General features: G+C 36.8%; 1 protein-coding gene across 1 annotated transcript in view; it reads right to left on the reverse strand.

Moving 5' to 3' along the window:
* Positions 1-874: 874 nt before the first annotated feature.
* LOC143433950 (uncharacterized) overlaps positions 875-19,570 on the reverse strand; it is a 290,476-nt gene continuing 271,780 nt past the window's right edge. The window contains exons 28-33 of the mRNA XM_076928190.1: positions 17,443-17,476; positions 16,911-17,046; positions 10,362-10,575; positions 8,084-8,162; positions 4,361-4,461; positions 875-887 (exon numbers count right to left, since the gene is read on the reverse strand). Coding sequence (XP_076784305.1) covers positions 875-887; positions 4,361-4,461; positions 8,084-8,162; positions 10,362-10,575; positions 16,911-17,046; positions 17,443-17,476 — 577 coding nt within the window. The remainder of the gene's footprint in view (positions 888-4,360; positions 4,462-8,083; positions 8,163-10,361; positions 10,576-16,910; positions 17,047-17,442; positions 17,477-19,570) is intronic.

Consider the following 19,570-nt stretch of genomic DNA (forward strand, 5'->3'; position numbering starts at 1 on the left):
ATAGGTATAGAAGAGAGTGAAGATTCCAAACTCAACGAGACAGTAAGTATCTTCAACAAAATTACAGAAGAAACCTTCCTTAACCAAAAGAAAAAGATGCTCATAAACATGCAAGAATCCTACAGAACAACAACAATAAATATTGGACCAGAAAAGAAATTCTTCCTATCATTTAAAAATAAAAATACCAAATGTACAAAACAAAGAAAAAATATTAAGAGTGACAAAGGAAAAGGGTAACATAGCATATAAAGGCAGACCTATCAGAATTACTACAGACTTCTCAACAGAGACTGTAACAGCCAGAAGATCCTGGGAAGATGTCATGTAGACCCTAAGAGAACAAAAGTAGCCAGTCCAGGCTGCTATACCCAGCAAAACTCTCAATTACCATAGATGGAGAAACCAAAATATTCCACTATAAAACCAAATTTAAACACCATCTTTCTACTAACCCAGCCCTATAGAGAATAATAGAAGAAAAACTCCAACAGTACTTCTCAAACTATTACACAAAATAAACACAGAGGAAACACTACTCAACTCTTTGTATGAATCCACAGTTATGCTGATACCTAAACAACACACACACAAAACAAACAACAAAGAAAGAATTCCAGACCAATTTCCCTAATGAATATTGATGGAAAAATACTCAATAAAATTCTTGCAAACCAGATCCAAGGACATCAAAGCAATCATTCACTATGATTAAGCAGGCTTCATCTCAGGGATGCAAAGATGGTACAATATAAGGAAAACCATTAACATAATTGACTATATAAAAAACCACATGGTCATCTCATTAGATGCTGAAAGCCATTGAAAAAATACAACACCTCTTCATTTTAAAAGTATTGGAGAGATCAGGAATTCAAGGTCCATACCTGAACATAATAAACGTAATGTACAGTAAAACAGTAGCCAACATCAAATTAAATGGAGAGAAAATTGAAGCAATGCACCAAAAGCAGGAACAAGACAACACTCTTACCCCATCTATTCAATATAGTACTCAAAAATCTAGCCAGAGTATTAGAAAACAAAAGGACATCAGAAGGATACAAATTGGGAATGAAGAAGTCAAGATATCACTATTAGTAGATGATATGATAGTATACATAAGCAACCCTGAAAATTCTACCAGAGACTCCTACAGCTCATATACAACTTCAGCAATCTGACTGGATATAAAGTTAGCTCTAGCAAATCAGTAGCCTTCCTCTACTCAAGGCTAAATGGGCTGAGAAAATAATTAGGGAAACAACACCCTCCACAATAGTCACAAATAATATAAAATATTTTGATGTGATGGTAATCACGCAGGAGAAAATCTGTAAGATAAGAACTTCAAGTCTCTGAAGAAAGAAATCAAAGAAGGCCTCAAAAGGTAGAAAGATCTCCCCTGCTCATGGATCAGTAGGATTTAAGTAATAAAAATGGCCTTTATGCCAAAAGTAATCTACAGATTTAATGCAATCCCCATCAAAATTACAACTCAACTCTTCACAGAAATAGAAATAGCAATTCTCAAATTCATCTGGAACAACAAAAATCACAGGATAGTGAAAACAGCTCTCAACACCAAAAAGAACTTCTGGCAGAATCACCATCCCTGATCTCAAAGTGTACTACAGATAAATAGTGATGTTAAAAAAATGGTATAGAATTGAAGACCCAGAAACGAACCCACACAGCTATGGTCACTTGATCTTTGACAAGGAAGGCAAAACCATACAGTGGGGGGAAAAGAACATTTCCACAAATTGTGCTGGTTCGACTGGCAGTCAGCATGTAGAAGAATGCAAATTGAACCATTTTTACCTCCTTGTACAAAGATCAAGTCCAAGTGGATTAATGACCTCCACATTATACCAGATAATCTGAATCTAATAAAAGAGAAAATAGGGAAAAGGTTTGAACACATCACTGCAGGGGAAAACTTCCAGAACAGAATACCAATGGGTCATGCTCTAAGATTGACAATCAACAAATGAGACCTTATAAAGTTGAAAAGTTTCTGTAAGGCAAAGGACACTACCAACAGGCCAAAACACCAACTCAAAAGATTGGCAAATGATCTTTACCAACTCTACATCCAACAGAGGGCTAATATCAAAATATTCAAAGAACTCAAGAAGTTAGGCACGAGAGAACCAATTAACCCTATTAAAATGGGTTACAGAGCTAAACAAAGAATTCTCAACTGAAGAGGATTCTCAAATGACTGAGAAGCACTTCAAGAAATGGCCAACACCTTCAGTCACTAGGGAAATGCAAATCAAAATGACCCTGAGATTCTACCTCATGCCAATCAGAATGGCTAAGATCAAAAATGCAGGTGACAGCAGATGCTGGAAAGGATGTGGAGAAAGTGGAACTTCCACTCCTCCATTGCTTGTGGGACTGAAAGCTGGCAAAACCACTTGAGAAATCAATCTGGCAGTTTCTCAGAAAATTGGACAGAGTTCTATCTGAAGACCAAGTTATATCACTACTGGGCATTTACCCAAAATATGCTCTAGCATATAACAAGGACACATGCGCTGCTATGTTTATAGCAGCCTTTTTTATAATAACCAGAAGCTGGAAACAATCCAGATGTCACTCAACAAAAGAATGGATACAGAAATTTTGGTACATTTACACAATGGAGTACTACTCAGCTATTTCAAAAAATGACTACTTGAAATCCAAAGGCAAATGGATGGAACTAGAAAATATCATCCTGAGTAAGGTAGCCCAGACACAAAAGGACACACATGGTATGTACTCACTGATAATTGGATACTAGCCCAAAAGTTCAGAATGCCACGATACAACCCACAAATCATATGGAGCTCAAGAAGAAGGAAGACAAAGTGTGAATCCTTCAATCCTACATAGAAGCAGGAACAAGCTAATCACAGGAGGTAGAGGGATGGAGGGACCTGGGAGAGAGAGAAGAGGAGGAAGGAAAAGGGAAGCAAAATCAGGTATTGGGAGGGACAGGAGTGAAGTACAGAAATTCAGGAAATCAAATAGAAATATGTAGCAGTTGGGAATAGGGAACTGGGGGTAGCCACTAGAAAGTCCCAGAGGCCAGGGAAGTGAGAGGCTCCCAGGACACAATGAGGTTCATTTTAGCCAAAAATATACGACAAGGGAGAGGTAGAACCTGTAGGTACCACCTCTAGTAAGCAGGCATGGCTCCCAGTTGAGAGATGGGGGCACCCACCCATTTCAAAATTGTTAACCCAGAAATGATCCTGCCCAAAGGAAAGACAGAGACAAAAAATTCAACAGGGATTGAAGGAAAGGCCATCCAGGGACTTCCCACCTAGGGATCAATCCCATCTGCAGACACCAAACCCCAACACTGTTGCTGATGCCAGGAAGCACTTACTGACCGGAGCCCAGTATGGCTGTTACCTGAGATTTTCTAGCAGCACCTTACCAATACTGATGCAAATACTCACACCTAACCATCAGCTGAGCCCAGAGTCCCCAATGGAATAGTTAGGGTAAGGACTGAAGGAACTGAGGGGATAGCAACCTCATAGGAAGAACAATATCAATTAATCAAACCAGCCAGAGTTCCCAGAGACTAAACCACCAACCAAAGAATATACATGGAGGAATCCAAAGCTCCAGAGATCCATATCTAGCAGAGAATGGCCTTATCTGACATCAAATGGGAAGGGAGGCCCGTGGTCCTGTGGAAGCTTGATGCCCCAGAGTAAGGGATGCAAGAGCAGTGAGGCAGAAGTGGGTGAGTGGATGGAGTAGCACCCTCATACAGGCAAAGGGAAGAGGTGAGGGGGGGATAGGATTGGGGATTGTGGAGGGATAACTAGGAAGGGGGATATCATTTGAAATTTAAAAGAATAAAATGATTTAAAAATAAAATAGAATAAAATAATATAAATGCTATGCTTAACTGAATAGTCTCTAATCTATGCACACATTCCCAAACAGTAGTACTACCTAAACTTGAAGGGTTATTTCTATTTAAACCTTGAGGTGGTGGATAGGACATGTTGGAGGTGTACAGAAGGAGCTAGAGGTGGGGAAGAGGTGGATGGTTATGATATATTTCTTGGTATACCTGAATAAGATCCTAAGAAGAAAAATCTTTTAAACTAATCACACAAATAACCATTAAGACATTCATACACTGAATTCAGAGACAAATGAGACTACCAAAAGAAACTGAGCCAAATGTGCTCAGAAATATAAGTTCAAAAATAAATTAAGTATACGTTACATAGAATAACTTATTTATGGAAATGCAGATATAAAATTACATTTTTCATAGGTTTTGAGAAAATTACTACTAACTAAATAAATATTTGAATTATTTGGAATATTAAAATTGTACCTGCTTAGCAATTTTGTATATTTCTTTTTTTTCTTCTGTTCTTCCTCCAATCTACACTTCAGGAATTTATTTGAATCAATATACTTCTCATATTTTTCAGACTTTAAAAAAAGAGAAATATTTTTAGAACTATATACACCCTATTTTATATCTTAGAAATATTACTTCTAATGAGTTCATGACAGTATCTGCTTAGACAGACTGACAAATTACATTTTTGAGTATGATACAGCTAAGTACAGACTTCAAAATAACCACCTTCCTCAAGGTATCAAATTGATTTATGTTGTTCACCATTAAATTTTCTGAATGTTTATTTATAGATTTTGTTTGTAAAGATTTCTTCTCTATAGTATGTAAAACATCTCTCATCTCTTGTTGGGCATTCCCTTTTGGGACGCCTTAGTTATCCTGAGATACATGACCTCTTCAACAAATAGTTTCTATCACTATCTATCTTCACTAATTAAATCTACTTTTTCAATCCTGCTTACTGTTAAACTCTCCAGGTTACCAAGCATGTTTTACTTTAAGCCTTCATTCTTCTTCCCTTCTTGAAAGCAATCATGCACAATGACCAGCCTCACACCTTGCTCTTCAAGGGCACTTGCCTTTCAAACCAGCAGCTTCCAATGCTTACTCCTGCCCTGTCCACTTTTGTTCACATGAAATGTCTCTCAGAATTCCTGTCTTAAATACGTTAACTCGGCACATCTAATCTTAACTTCTTAACTCCAGCCTCATACAAATCTACATCTTCCTTCTCATTCAGTTCTCGCAGACAATGCTTGGGGGGATTGCTTCTGAGCATAACCAGGAATTTTACATTCTTTTTGTAATGGCAGTCCTGGTTTTCAACTTGACACGTTGAGAATGGGAACTTTCAGCTGATGAATTGCCTCCATCTGACAGACCTATGGTGTGTATAGCGGATATTTTCTTGATTGCTAGTGGATGTACTATGGCTCAGTCTACTGCGTATGGTATTATCCCTAGGCAGGTTTGCTGGGCCTGTAATAAAAGTACCAGAACATAAGCCTAGGCAGTAATCAGCACCCTTCTGTGGTCTCTGTTTCAGTCCCTGCTTCCAAGTTCCTGCCTTTAGTTTCTACCCCAGCTGGTTTAGAATGCAGGTCTCCTTGAAGAACAGTTAGAGATGGGCTATATATATTTGGAGTATATGTAACCTATAAGCTGAAATAAATACTCTCCTTCTCCACTTGGTTTGGACCACGTTTATCCCAGGAACAGAAGAAAAATTAGAATGCTAGGCATGTGTGAAATTTTCATTTATAGGGAAGGAATTATCCCCTTAAGATATTTCACACCAGCCCATTCTCTCCCCACTCCTTGTATCTGGTCCCTTACCCTGCCCATTCCCTTCACATCCCCTCTCCTACCCAGGGAAGCAGAGGCAATTCTCAGACATGCCAGAGACCAGAGTCAGGGGCAGGACCCAGGGAGTCTATGGGCATTACTCTAGCTGAGACTCTTAGCAATGGGGAATATGGAGTCTGAAGTGGCCACCTCCTGGACCCAGGTAGGACTCCCAGTGCAGGGATAAGGACAGGAACCTCACACAAACCTTCTACTAAAAATGTGTCTTGCCTAGGTGTATACAGAGAAAGATGGAGCAGAGACAGAGTAAATGTCCAACCAATGACCGTCCCAAATATAGATCTACCCCTTGGGCAAGAACCAACCCCTGACAATATTAATGATACTCTCTTATACTTGTCAACTGGAACCTAGCAAAACTGTCCTCTGAGAGGCTCCACCCAGCAGCTGTCTAAAACAGATACAGAGACCCTCAGCCATATGGAGCTCTAGGAGACATATGGAAGGGTTTGAAAGAGGACTAAAGAACCCAAAGAAGAAAGAGACTCCAGAGAAAGAGCAACAGAGTCAACTAACTGGACCCTTGGACTTTCCCAGGGCCTGGATTACCAACCAAAGAGTGAGCACAGAATGGACTTAAACTCCTTGCATATATGGTGCATATGAGCAGCTTGGTCTTCATGTGGGTCCCAAAACAAATGGAGCAGGGGCTGTCTTGAGTTAATTGCCTGCCTGGAATCCCATTCCCAAAATGATCTATTTTGTCTGGACTCGGAGAGGATATTCCTAGGCCTCAAGAAATTGTTGTGAGGGATGGTGGAGGGGCTAGCATACAGAAGGGAAAAGGGAAAGGGGTAATGTGGGAAGATCCCTGGGGGAGTGCTGGGAGGATAGGGGGACTGATATTGAGATATCACATGAATAAAAACATAAATTGAAAAGTCCCTTCTCAGTTATATAAGGTTATTATGTTATTATCAATGTAATTTTCTTAGTTGTTGAAAGCTTTTTGTGATATTGATTTCTATGTTTGAAAACTTTCAAAATACATGCAATATACTTGTAGAAATGTAATTGTTGGGATTGTAATACATTTCTGTCTGACATTTTCAGAGAAATATGACTCCAGGTATTCTTTTAAAAGAATACTTATCAACATATTATTATTTCAGTCTCATGCAAATATTAATTAAATGAGGGTGATTTACTTTGAAATCTAAAAAAAAAAAATTGCAGAAGGAATTAAATCCAGAGACAGGACCATTCTGACTGGAATACATATATGATTTTAGTCTTCACCTATATTCCCCCCAAAAATAAAGGTCAAGATAGTTTGTAGAAGGAAGTACTCATGTTTGAAAGTGATGTGTAAATGAGTGGTAGACAAAGTGGCAAATCAGAGAGAGTTTTGACAGAATAGGATCTGCCCAACTCTCATGAGAAGAGAGAAGAAATGGAAGCTACCTAAGGGAGCAGTAGAGAAAATGGGACTGAGAAGGCAGCTTTTTTTCAGGAGAGTTCTACAAAGATGGGTCGAAGAGAGAACAAGCTAGACACAGGTAAAGACAGAATTAGCCATAAAATGAGATGAAGCCTGAAGAAGCAGATTGCTAGAGTTAGGTCGAGGCCAAGAGAGAAGCAACATTGAACCAGTCATCTTGAAGAGGACTTTGAGCCATAACAGCTGAGTGGAAACAACCAATAAGAGTTCAGAAAACAAGAAACGGTGAGCTTATTCACAATGTCTCAGAGCCTGAAAACATTCCAGACCTACATTAGAATGGACAGAGGCTAGAAGTTTCCAGTACTAGGCAACAAGCCTCCAAAATGGCAATTACAGTGACAAACAAAAGCTACTTTTACAAAAAGTTTTCAATATCTCTTCATCCATTACAAAGACCAGTAAGTTAAAAATGTCTACTTCCCCTGAAAGCTGGATCTTTCTACTGTAGCTTCAGGAGCTGAACTACTGTGGTTTATGGACACCAGGTGGTAAGAATGGCTCTTGTACTGCTCCACTTCCATGTTTACAATGCAATCCTCTAATCTCAATTTCTACGAGAAAAACTGAATAGGTGGTGAATGCTGTAAAGTTTGGTGAACAGTTACTTAGTTTTTATTATCCAGGCTCATGTGGCAAGAAGAGTTTCGAGTCATTATCAAATAAAAAACCTTACCAAAAATCAAGTCTGTGGAATGAGAAGACACATGCACGGCCACTCTCAAGTAGAGGCAGCACACACGTAGCAAATATACTTTTAATTTGTCATCAGCCATATAATCCATATTACCTAAAATATTGTCATTACTACTATCAGACAAAAAAGTGTTTTTGCAGTAACACAGAAATAACAAATATTAACAAATGTGCAAATGTATACTTACTGACTTTTTCTGAAGTTGTTCATTTTCCCCTGCATTTTGTCTTAGTCTAGCTTCTAAATTTGAATTTTCATGTTCAAGTCTAAAAGACACATTTAAAAGAAATTATTATTACCAAAAATTTAAGTATCACATGTTTTCAGAACAAATATTTAAAAGATTAGTTACATACATACATTCTGTGTATTTTTAAAAACATGGTATAGAAACTATGTTCTCTGGGGGCATTTTTGCGGAAATCATGCAAAATGAGTAGAGCGTGTGAACAATTATGCATTTTACTACTTTTGTCTTTGTGATGCTGTTTATGAAGCCCAGGGATATATGATGCATATATATTTCAATTCCATTCCATTCACAGCGCTAATTTTATACCTTTCATTGAACTTACAGAAGGAATTTCACTAGTTTCAGAATATTAATTTATAAATCCATAAACTTCCCTAATGTTTATTTTATAATCAAGCTGTTCCACTTGATTATATTAAATTTAAAATGATGATGCCTGAAAATATAGAAGCTCTAGGAATTTCCTTGTGGAAAAGGGCTACATAAAGAAGCACTGGTCAAATTGGCCTGTGCTGCAATCAGAAGACCACGTTCTCCTTGAACTGCCAGGAAAACATGGCCTCATCTATGAGACACTTGGTATTCAAGCATGTAAAATGTGAGAAATACAGAGGCCTTGGGACAAGAGTCCAGTGAAAGCCCATGAGGCCAGTTTGTGCTTATCTGATTAGGTTCCTCTCATGGATCCTCTGAATGGGTTATGTATAAAGCTCTGAATGTGAGCCCAAACTTGCAACACATTCCCAGTGTGTTGATAAACCATGAGTGTGAAATACCTGCTGAGGAAACCTGCAGGCACTGAACAGACTAGACTAAGCCCCTTGGTCCTGTGAAGGCTCAATGCAGCAGGGTAGTGGAATGCCAGGGTGGGAAGGCAGGAGTGAGTGGGTGGGGGGGGGGGGAGGATCCTCATAGAAACAGGGGGATGGGAGATGGTATACAGGGGTTCTGGAGGGGAAACTGTGAAAGGGGATAACATTTGAAATGTAAATAAATAAAATATCCAATAAAAATAAATTAATATTTTTTAAAAGAAGCAATACATGCCACAAATGGCATAGCATTAAGAAAGGACCTTAAGTCAGTTAATGCCCAGTTGCTACCACTATTTGTGTCATATACTGGCTATGATACTACAAGGTATAATGTTGATTCTGCTGTGTCTCAGACTTGTTTGGATGAAACCTTTTCTTGTTATCTTCAATTCTTGGCTTCATGAATTGGAATGTTTATACTGTCTCCTCTCTACTAGAATAACACATCTTTTTATTTGACAGAGGCTTACAGCTAAGAATTTGATGCACTAGAAAATAGATTTTGGACTTTAGAATACCATTAATACTATGTACTTTTTTTTGAATGAGTTTGATAAACAACACTACAAATAGAATAATTTTTATAAAAACCTGCCCTTTCATATTCTGTTGATGGAATTTTGATCAGTACACATTTTGTTCAGAACAAGTTAAATATATTCATCAAATCCTTTTTTATTACAGTTTTCTTTCTCTAACCAGATGATTTTATATTGAATAATTCAGAATCTAATAGTCCAGCATAGAAAATGATGTTCCTTGCAGCAGAATAATACTATTATTTTAAAAATTTATACTTGCTATCTCACAAATAGTTCTAAATAGTCACGAACATTGTGGTTTGGAGCAGAAAACATTTTTTAAAAATGATTATAAATTTGAAAATGACCATAATCACTGCAATATATTGCTGACATAAATTTCATACTCCATAGAACTAAGCACTTTTCTCAAGTAGACATAGTGACACATTAGTGGCTCCACCCACACCTCAGAGCTATTGGTAGTTGATAGCAACTAAGAGAGAGAGAGTTAGTTTACTTCAATGACTTGGAGCATGGTAGGTTGCCCATGTACCAGGGGACAGAATTCTGGAGAACTAATTGGACTCAGTGGGGAAGAGAAGTAGTAGGTGAAGTGAGAATATGACAGAGAAGAAATGATAAAATTCAAACGGGGATCTGAGGTGAGATGTGAAAGTAGATATGATCTAAATACAAAGAACTGCTGCCTAGGGACAAATAATAAGCATCATAATGATAATAATTTGAGCCAAAATTAGAGAAATTTTCTCCACTGCAAAACTCTTCAAAGATAAGTAACCAATGACAAAATTTCTAAACGGTATCATAAAATCTAAACTTGTCGAATGTGTCTCTAAAATTGGAATACCATACCTCACAGTAGACTGTTCTCCCTGCAGTCGAACCTTCGAAACTTCTAGCTCTATTATTGTTTCTTTTGACACTGCAAGGTTCTTTTTAAGTAAACTAACATGATCTTTAACATTTCTAGTTTTCTTAGAAACATGTTCAAATTTACGCTTTTGACGTTTCATTGATATTTTATATGAGGAAATTGCAAACCAGATCTTATGTAGGATGGCAGAATCTGCATAAAAGAGAAATACTTTAGGTGATAAATCAAGACTCATTAAACACAGTTATTTTAAAAAGTCATACTTTATTCCATAAAATCATATAATAATATGATTATGACTATATAATCAGTAAAAGTGTAACTATATTTTACAAGTAAAAGAGAAGTTCTATTTAGAAAGTCCCTGTGAAACATAGTAATTAAAACACTATACAGAAGAAAGGATATTAAAAGCTACAATAGAAAAAGAGCAAATAACATAAAAGATGTGACCTAAGTGATACCTGACTTCTCAATGAAAAGTCTGAATGACAAATGATTGTGGACGGTTGCTCTACAAACTCTAAAATATAACAGATGTCAGCCCAGACTACTATATCCAGGAAAACTACCACACAATCAAGGGAGAATGAAAATGTTTCATATTAAAGGCAATTTAAAATAATCTCTGCCCTCTAATCGAACTCTACAGAAGATACTGAGGCAAAATTGTAGTCTAAATACAAGGTTACCTACACCAAAGAAGGCACAAGGAATTATTAATCTCATAACAGTTAATCAAAAGAGAAAAGCAAAAATGTAACAACCACAAAATAACGGGAATTACAAAACACTACTCAATATCGACTCTCATTATTAACAACATCAGAATTGTCAATGCCTCAATCAAAACACATAGAATAACAAACTAGTTTAAAAACAAAAACCAAACACCAGGAATCAAGACAAGGAGTGGTGATGCATGCCTTTATCCCAGCTCTTGGGGGTAGAAGTAGGCAGATATCTGTAATTTTGAGGCTGGTTTGTTTTATAGAATGAGTTTCAGGACACCAAGGCTACACAGAGAAACCCTGTCTCGAAAGAAAAAACACACACACACATACACACACACACACACACACACACACACACACACACACAAAGGAGGATTCATCATCATTCTGCTGCTTATAAGAAACATAGCTTACCATCAAAGACTGAAAACACATTAGAGTAAAAGTATGGGAAAATTTATTATAAGCAAACAAATCAGGAGCAGGAAGTCAAAGCTGTTGTAATATTAAAAATAGACAAAATAGACATCAAATTAAAACTAATCATATAAGTGTAGCTTTTGCACATTATCAAAAAAGCATCTTTTTATAGCATGTGGGCCAGACTTCACAGAAAAGCATAACTGGACACAACATATTAGATTAATGAGTTATGGGGAGCCCAGCCCCAAATGAGATATCTATATCATAGCTTCTGCATCTATGGTTTGGGGAACATCATGAAAGAGTAGGAGAAAGATTGTAGGAGCCAAAATATCAGGAAACCTGCTGGGACACAGAGAAAAGTCTATTGTAGAAATGGTTTCATGAAAGAGATCTAGACAATCTCATTATCAGTGGACATCCTACCATGGGAAGGGAAAAAGGTCATGGATACAAGGATCCCTAGACAAGAAATTTTAGGCAACTGATGACTACTGAGGGAGGGAGCGATAGCTTCTCCCAGCAGTAACCCCATCCCTAATTGTTAGTCCAATATAAAGTGGTCAGCCCTAAAAATATAAACACAAAACAAAAATGGACACAGGAGGATGTATTTATGTATTTGTACATACATGTTTGTGTGTGTGCTTGCATGTATGTGTGTGTATGTTTGTATGTAAAACAATAATAACTAGAGAGGCGTAGGCTGTGGATTTACATAAAAAGAGGATTTGGAGAAGGGAAGGCAGGATTAGTTGGAGAAAAAAATGGGAAAAAGGAAGGTGATGAAATTACATTTTAATTGAAAGCATGAAATTTTACAGAACTAATCAGAAGGGATAAGAAAACATAGCACAATTCATTAAAGGAAAAAAATCTATTGTAGAAATTATCTGAATCCCCGTCCTTGGTTTCTACTCCACCTTTGGTTATTAACAGATAAAAAAAAATCTATATCCCTTATAATAAGCCTTAAGCAATATAAGAGCTGAGCAGTTACCTATCTCCTATGTTGTTAGAATCTATTGTCCTATTGATAACCCTAAGTTATTATTTATTGTTTATTATGTTTCATCTGGGCTGATCTAAACTCCAATTGCCTAGGCCACCAGGCCATTTCTTTTTAATGGCTCAGCTAACTCATGGCAGCTTCTCCTTCTCTATCCTGTATGTTCTTCTGCTCCAATTGCTCAAACCCCAAGACTGGGGAAACCTAACTCCACCTATGCCACTTCTGCCCAGCTATTGGCTGTTGGCATCTTGATTCATCAATCAGAAATAACTTGGAGCAGGGTCACAGGGGTTACAGCTAGACTCCAGGTCTTGAGGGCCCACACTTAACATTACAATAAACAGTAAAAGACAAACCTCAACAATTCCCCCATTTAGTTTGATGAAGGCTCTTTCAGATATAAATTGAATACAATTATAACAATTATGTATAACAATATATACTATGAGATATGATACATATTTATAACATTCAGTCTATCATGTAGCAATTTAGATAAAGTATTTTATCATCTATTTTAATCAGTTACAATTTTGTATTTAAATTGTATTAGATTTTAATTTGTATTACCATCTGAAAACCATCTTTTTAAATTTACAACATCAAAAAAAAATAAATTTACAACATCTTCTTTAATGTTAAACAACTTAAGTTCAGTTATGAAACTATAATTAGTCTTTAATTTTGTCAGAGATCTAAAAAAAAAAAACCTGAATCAATGTATCTTTGAGTATGTAAGGAAGTAGCTTCCAAAATTTAAACAGTTGGCAGAGACAGCTGACTGTCTGGAGAATGCCTAATATTTCTTATAATGTTGGAGCATCTATGTTTAGCCTTTTGGCCCAGAACATCTGACAGACCTTAAGTTAAGTAGTAATTTTGAAGCACTATCTTACTCTATCTTGGCAGAGATTAGCAGTTGACTATCTTGCATTTGTTTGTTGTTTTGGGATGGCATTTCGTCTGTAGATGAAATTGGGGCATTTTTTAGCCCAGTGGCTACCCTTGACACAAATCAAGTAACTCTATATAAAGGCATTTGATGTTCAATGCCTTCTTTCAAGTGGAATGGAGATACTATCAGGAGCATATTTCTCTTGTAATTAAAAGGTCTTTTCATAATGAAATGATTTATTTAGTGGATCTCTGACACTTTTGAAGAACATATATATATATATATATATATATATATATATATATATATATGTCTGTGTGGGTATTTGCTAAACATTGATTATATTGAGTTAGTTTTACTTGAATAATCTGAAAACACTTTTTGTAATTAACTGAATTAGAATCATACATGACTATTAGTATGACTATTTGACTATTAACTTGTATTATTTAATTATTTTAAACAATTTATAATTACAACTATTGAAAGGACTGGCTCTAAGCCTTCTATATTTAAATAAGTTGTAAAGGCACAATGCCTAGGAGTAACAAAATTAATTTTACCTTTTTTGTCAATTTTAAAGTTTTATACCATTAAAAACATTAATCCTGCATCAATATATAAATTTTATATCAATGAAAGAAAATATTACTTTCATTTGTATCAAAATGTAAAGATTTTTATCAATGTGAGATTATAGCTATAAAATATTTTGTGTAAGAATAAATTTAATAATTAATCCCTATTTTTCTAATTTCTATAATATTCTTGTGTATCCTTTTCTCTTCTCAATTCTCTAATTCACCTAATTCTAATCCACTTAAAAAAGAAAGGAGTCCTTCTGATTTTCGTCTGTGCCTCAGAGCTGACTATGTGCCACAGCTCTCCATACAAAATTCTGCTGAAATAAAGCTGGTCTCCCAGGAGTGCACACACACATACCTGTGAACACAGTTAAAGCAACCACTTCTGCTCTGAGGGAACCGCCCAGAGCCCTCAGGACAAAGGAACTGAGGAGCAGCCTGGGACAGAATTCTTCAGTTTCCATCTCTGCCCAGAGCTGACCCTGTGCCACATCTTTTCATACCCAAATTTCTTACAGACATAAGTGGTCTCCAAGGAGTGCTGACACACAAGCTTGCAGGAGAAACAAGCCACAGTAAAAAACAGCAAGACCAGGTAACACCAGAGATAACTAGATGGCAAGAGGCAAGGACAAGAACATAAGCAACAGAAACCAAGGTGACTTGGCATCATCAGAACTCAGTTCTCCCACCACAGCAAGCCCTGTATACTGCAACACACTGGAAAAGCAAGACTCTGGATTAAAAATCACATCTCCTGATGATGATGGTGGACTTTAAGAAGGACATAAATAACTCCCTTAAAGAAATACTGGAGAACACAGGTAACCAGGTAGAAGCCCTTAAAGAGGAAACACAAAAATCCCTTAAAGAAATACAGAAAAACACAACCAAACGGGTGAAGGAATTGAACAAAACTATCCAGGATCTAAAAAACGGAAATACAAACAACTAAGAAATCACAAAGGGAGACAACCCTAGAGATAGAAAACCCTAGAGATAGAGATTAAAAAGATCAGGAGTCATAGACTTAAGCATCACCAAAAGAATACACGAGATAGAAGACAGAATCTCAGGTAGAGAAGAAAACATAGAAAACATTAACACAACAGTCAAAGTAAATGCAAAATGCAAAAATCTCCTAACACAAAACATGCAGAAAATCCAGGATAAAATGAGAAGACCAAACCTATAGATAATAGTCATAGAAGAAATATATGTATCTAGATATCTATATATATATATAGATATAGGTATATATATGTATGTATATATATATATATATATATATATATATATATATATGTATCTATAAGAAATTGTGTCACATGGAATGATAAGTCTTCACCCATAGACAAAAAAAAAAGACAACAGTGATAGACATGAAAAATATCCCTTCCAGTTGTTACTCAAGAGTGTACAAGTGACCCTGAAAACATTATAGCCTATTACACTTGACTTGCTTTTCTCCCAGGAAATGAAGGTAAGACCCTACTGAAGATTCAGACACTGTGAGGATAAAATGAGAAGAGTTGACTCCAATGTCTCCTTTCTAAGGACTAGCTCGCACAGTATCTAAAGTTGATATGTATGCTATGGAGTGACAAAAGCAATCAATAGTACTAGCTAGCTGTAAAGCCTGAGGAATTCAGCCTGCCAAGATATCCCCAGTGACACAATGATAGCACTTTTATCTAGGAAGTACAAAGAGCTGTGGGATTGGATTCAGCCTGCTCAAAAAGATGAAATTCATTACTGGAAATAGAAGTGCAGCCAACTACCTATATGGGTAGAATGGTAATAGTCTTTTAGAGGAGACTCTACTCTTGCCATTTCCCTAAAGCTTTATACCTGAATTGTATTCCAAATAGTTGTCCTTTTACCTGCTGATTAGTGCAACTATCACCCCTCATTAAAGAAGCATATTTGCATAACATGGTAACTGTGTAGCAGTTACATCCTCCACTGGTGAAAATACGAAGAATAAGTGAGTGTCAGGTGCACATTCCCAATTGATATATCTACAGTGCAACACCTACACCTTGGGTTTCATGGGAACTTGCAGAAACGAGAAGCATGATGGTTGTAAGAGCCATGTAGCTAAGATGTGTGTTGTTAAATAGTTTTTTTTAAAAAGATAACACAGAGAAGCTACACCATGAAAGCTCAATAGTCCAGTTGCCAAAACAAGACCTGCTAAATGCCAGCATCTCTTGAAACCTCACTAGACCTCTCCCCTAAATGAAGGACTAAAGTTTATCAGGGGCTGCTGAAAGAGGGGAAATCAGTCTTCTCTAAAATAAGCCCCCTTCTAAGTTATTCAGTATAAAGTTCTCAGTTTTATACAAATGAGCATAGAAGCAACTCAAAATGCAATCGGTATAAAGTATGGGTTGGAGACGGGGGTAAACGTAATAAAGAAGGAAATGTCAGAATCTGAGTGAATGTGGAGGACAGCAAGGGGCATGGGTGGCTTGTGGGGCAGGGGATAGCATTAAATGATGCTACTACAGTACTCTTGTATAAAATTTTCATAAAAAATTTAATAATGGCTCCAAAGTAGTAATGGCTTTCCAGAAGTGAGTGGAGTGGCAGAGGAAAAAGGCCCCATGTAACCCTAGTGCTCAGAGACCATGACACCGTGATCTGGCAGGCGTATAGGAAAGAACCAAAGTGGACGGCAAGACCAGCAGGCCTGCACATGCACACTGAAGTGCAGGAGGCTTGGTGGCAGCGCCTGCTGAGACAAGTTCTCTCTTGATGTCAAGCACATCTGTGACATGAACAATACACTAATGTGTTCTTTCTATCAGGCAGCCCTATGTAGTCTGTGTGGACACCAGTATAGCACACACAGAGACTGCATGAAGTACTCCTACCTTTGCTCTGCCTCCTCAGTTGTTCAACCAGGTCTAAGATAGTGTCATAATCGACTGTCTCATGGTCCTCTGACTTGCTCTCACATAGTAGGCTTGCTTCATCAGAGTCAGACATGTGAATTACTTCTTCATTGATCTATAAAGAGAGAAAAAGCAATTTCAGATATCCTCCCAATATTTATACCAATCAGTAAATTTTAAAATGTGTTAAATATTCTCTTTTTAATACTACAAACAGCACTCAAGAAAGAGAAGCAGGTGGCTATCTGTGAGCTCTGGGCCAGCCTGGACTAAATTAGGAGTTGTGGGCCGGCCAGGGTATCTTAATAACAAAAGGTATAAAAACATAGTCATGGAAAACAACTTTATATTGGCTACTCTTTCTTAATAAATTTTTTTCAAAAATGTCTACATACATCTAAAAAACCTGAAAAATTAATTTTACTTTCATAAATAAGCTTAAATTAATGATATATTGCTTTTATTTTACACTGTATTTTAATAATTATATTTTAAATTTATTTTCTCATACCTTGTCCTTTATGTTTGAAGTGTTCTTTATAGACCTACAAAAGCACAAAATCCTTTCAGAAAAAATGTATATATTAAACACAACAAAAACACTCTAATTTATTTCTCCAATCGAATTTATTGGCTATTTTAATTGCAATGACTTAATATGAGAGAATTAACTGTAACTAGGAAGAGCAACAGGATCCAGGAATAAATTATCACCACCACCATCAGAAAAACAAGGGTTTTACATCCATTATTTTAAGAGTTAAAGCAAAAAAAAGAAAAATATGCATTATTTTATAGAAACAAATACAGAAGGATTTCCTTGTCATTTTCATCAAAAACAACGTTTGTGGCCAGTAAAACTCATTTTGAAACAATGCTTTACTCCTTATATGTGGGGAACACTTTGTGATAGAATGTAAAAGTTTTCTCTCAGGAATGATGACCCAGTTGTTACTCAGGGCTCTAAGGACTGAACCTGTGTTAAACTTACTGCATTCCTCACAGCCTATCGGGTATTGTGTAGGGGTGGAACACACAGACTGGCTGGGATGCCCCAGCCCAGGCAGCTGGCTGAGCAGAAGGCTGAAAATTCAAATCCGGAAGTTAGGGCAAGGTGCTTGTTCCAAATTATAGTTTGGAAAATAATATTCATCTCCAGATGACTTCAAGTTATATAATAGATGAGAAATCCACATTATGATCCTATTTTACTATAATTATTACTAATATAGGATAAATATTAACCAGAAGTAACCCTGCATATCTTCTGAGTTCAGATAAAATCCAGCTCATTGACAGTACTATGGCCATAAACATTTTTTTTTCTGAAAAAGCGTGTATGTAGTCAAAGTTTCTAATTCTCCCGCCTCAGCTTTCTTAGTGTTGAAATTAAAAACTATCATGTTGTCAGGTGTGTGGCACACAAATTTGTTCCAAGTATTCAAGAGGCAAAGACAGGCAGATCTCTGAGTTCCAGGCCAGCTGAGTCTACAGTATGAGATTCAGGACAACCAAACCTACACAGAGAAACCCTGTCTTGAAAAACAACAACAAACACCACAAAGAACCAGAACCACCATGTTCACCTTGAGCTATTTGCTTCAGAATCTAAGGGAGGAGGTTGATGGTTGCTTAGCTGGTAATATTTCTCCCTTGCAAGCACAAGGACCTGGATTCAACACTCCAAGAGAAATTAAATGGCTAGTTATGGAGCAGGTGAGACGGCTCAATTCTAAATGATCCCATAGCCAATCCTGAAAACAGACTTGAGTTTGATACTCAGGATGTCCACAGCGAAAGAAAAAAGTGACTCCCGCATGTGACCTCTGATGAGTACATGCATTCTGTAGCATATGCATGCACACAATTGTGAACACAAACAAGTGTTATTTTTTTTTTGAAACTTGGTGTGATCATGTGCACTTATTATCACAGTCTTGTGAAGACAGACACAGGACAATCCCTGGAGCTTGTGACCAAAACCAGGATAATGAGAGACCCCCCATCTGACACTGTTAATGATGCCTGTGGGTTGATAGTTGATTGTACAATGACAGACTCCATCTCAACACAGTTTAAATGTGGCCAGAGAATAAAGAGTTGATTTTACTTTATGCTCAATATTCATGAATGTATACAGAGAAAAGTATAAGATTACTTTATACCTAGGTGACTTTGGATACCTGAACAATAAATTAAACAGACTTTCAAAAATATTTGCCAATAGATGTCATTTGATGGATAGGTACCTTGACACACTCTACAAGTCCTGGGAAATAATACATGCCAAGGAAAAGGTTACGCAGAGAGGCAAGCCTTTTATACTTACAGCAACCCACACTCAAAAACTGTGTATATTGTTAATATTCTGTCAAAACATTGTTTACTATTCTAAATTCCAATCAAAACTCTTTTTACCCTGGGTTCTAGACAACTAGTTATCACTGTGAATGATAATGAAGCATAGAATCATAGCTTTTCAGTGAGAGTTTGCCAAATGTGAATGTCTTTTACATGAAAAAGTCCAATTAATTGGAAACAATAAGATCTGACTATCAGTAACTTAGTGTCATAAGTTAAAAGAATGACTAGGTCAGGTTAAGAAGTATCCAACATGGTCATCGTTCCTATGAGCATCA

This window comes from Arvicanthis niloticus, unplaced genomic scaffold (genome assembly GCF_011762505.2).
Source record: "Arvicanthis niloticus isolate mArvNil1 unplaced genomic scaffold, mArvNil1.pat.X pat_scaffold_65_arrow_ctg1, whole genome shotgun sequence".
NCBI lineage: Eukaryota > Metazoa > Chordata > Mammalia > Rodentia > Muridae > Arvicanthis > Arvicanthis niloticus.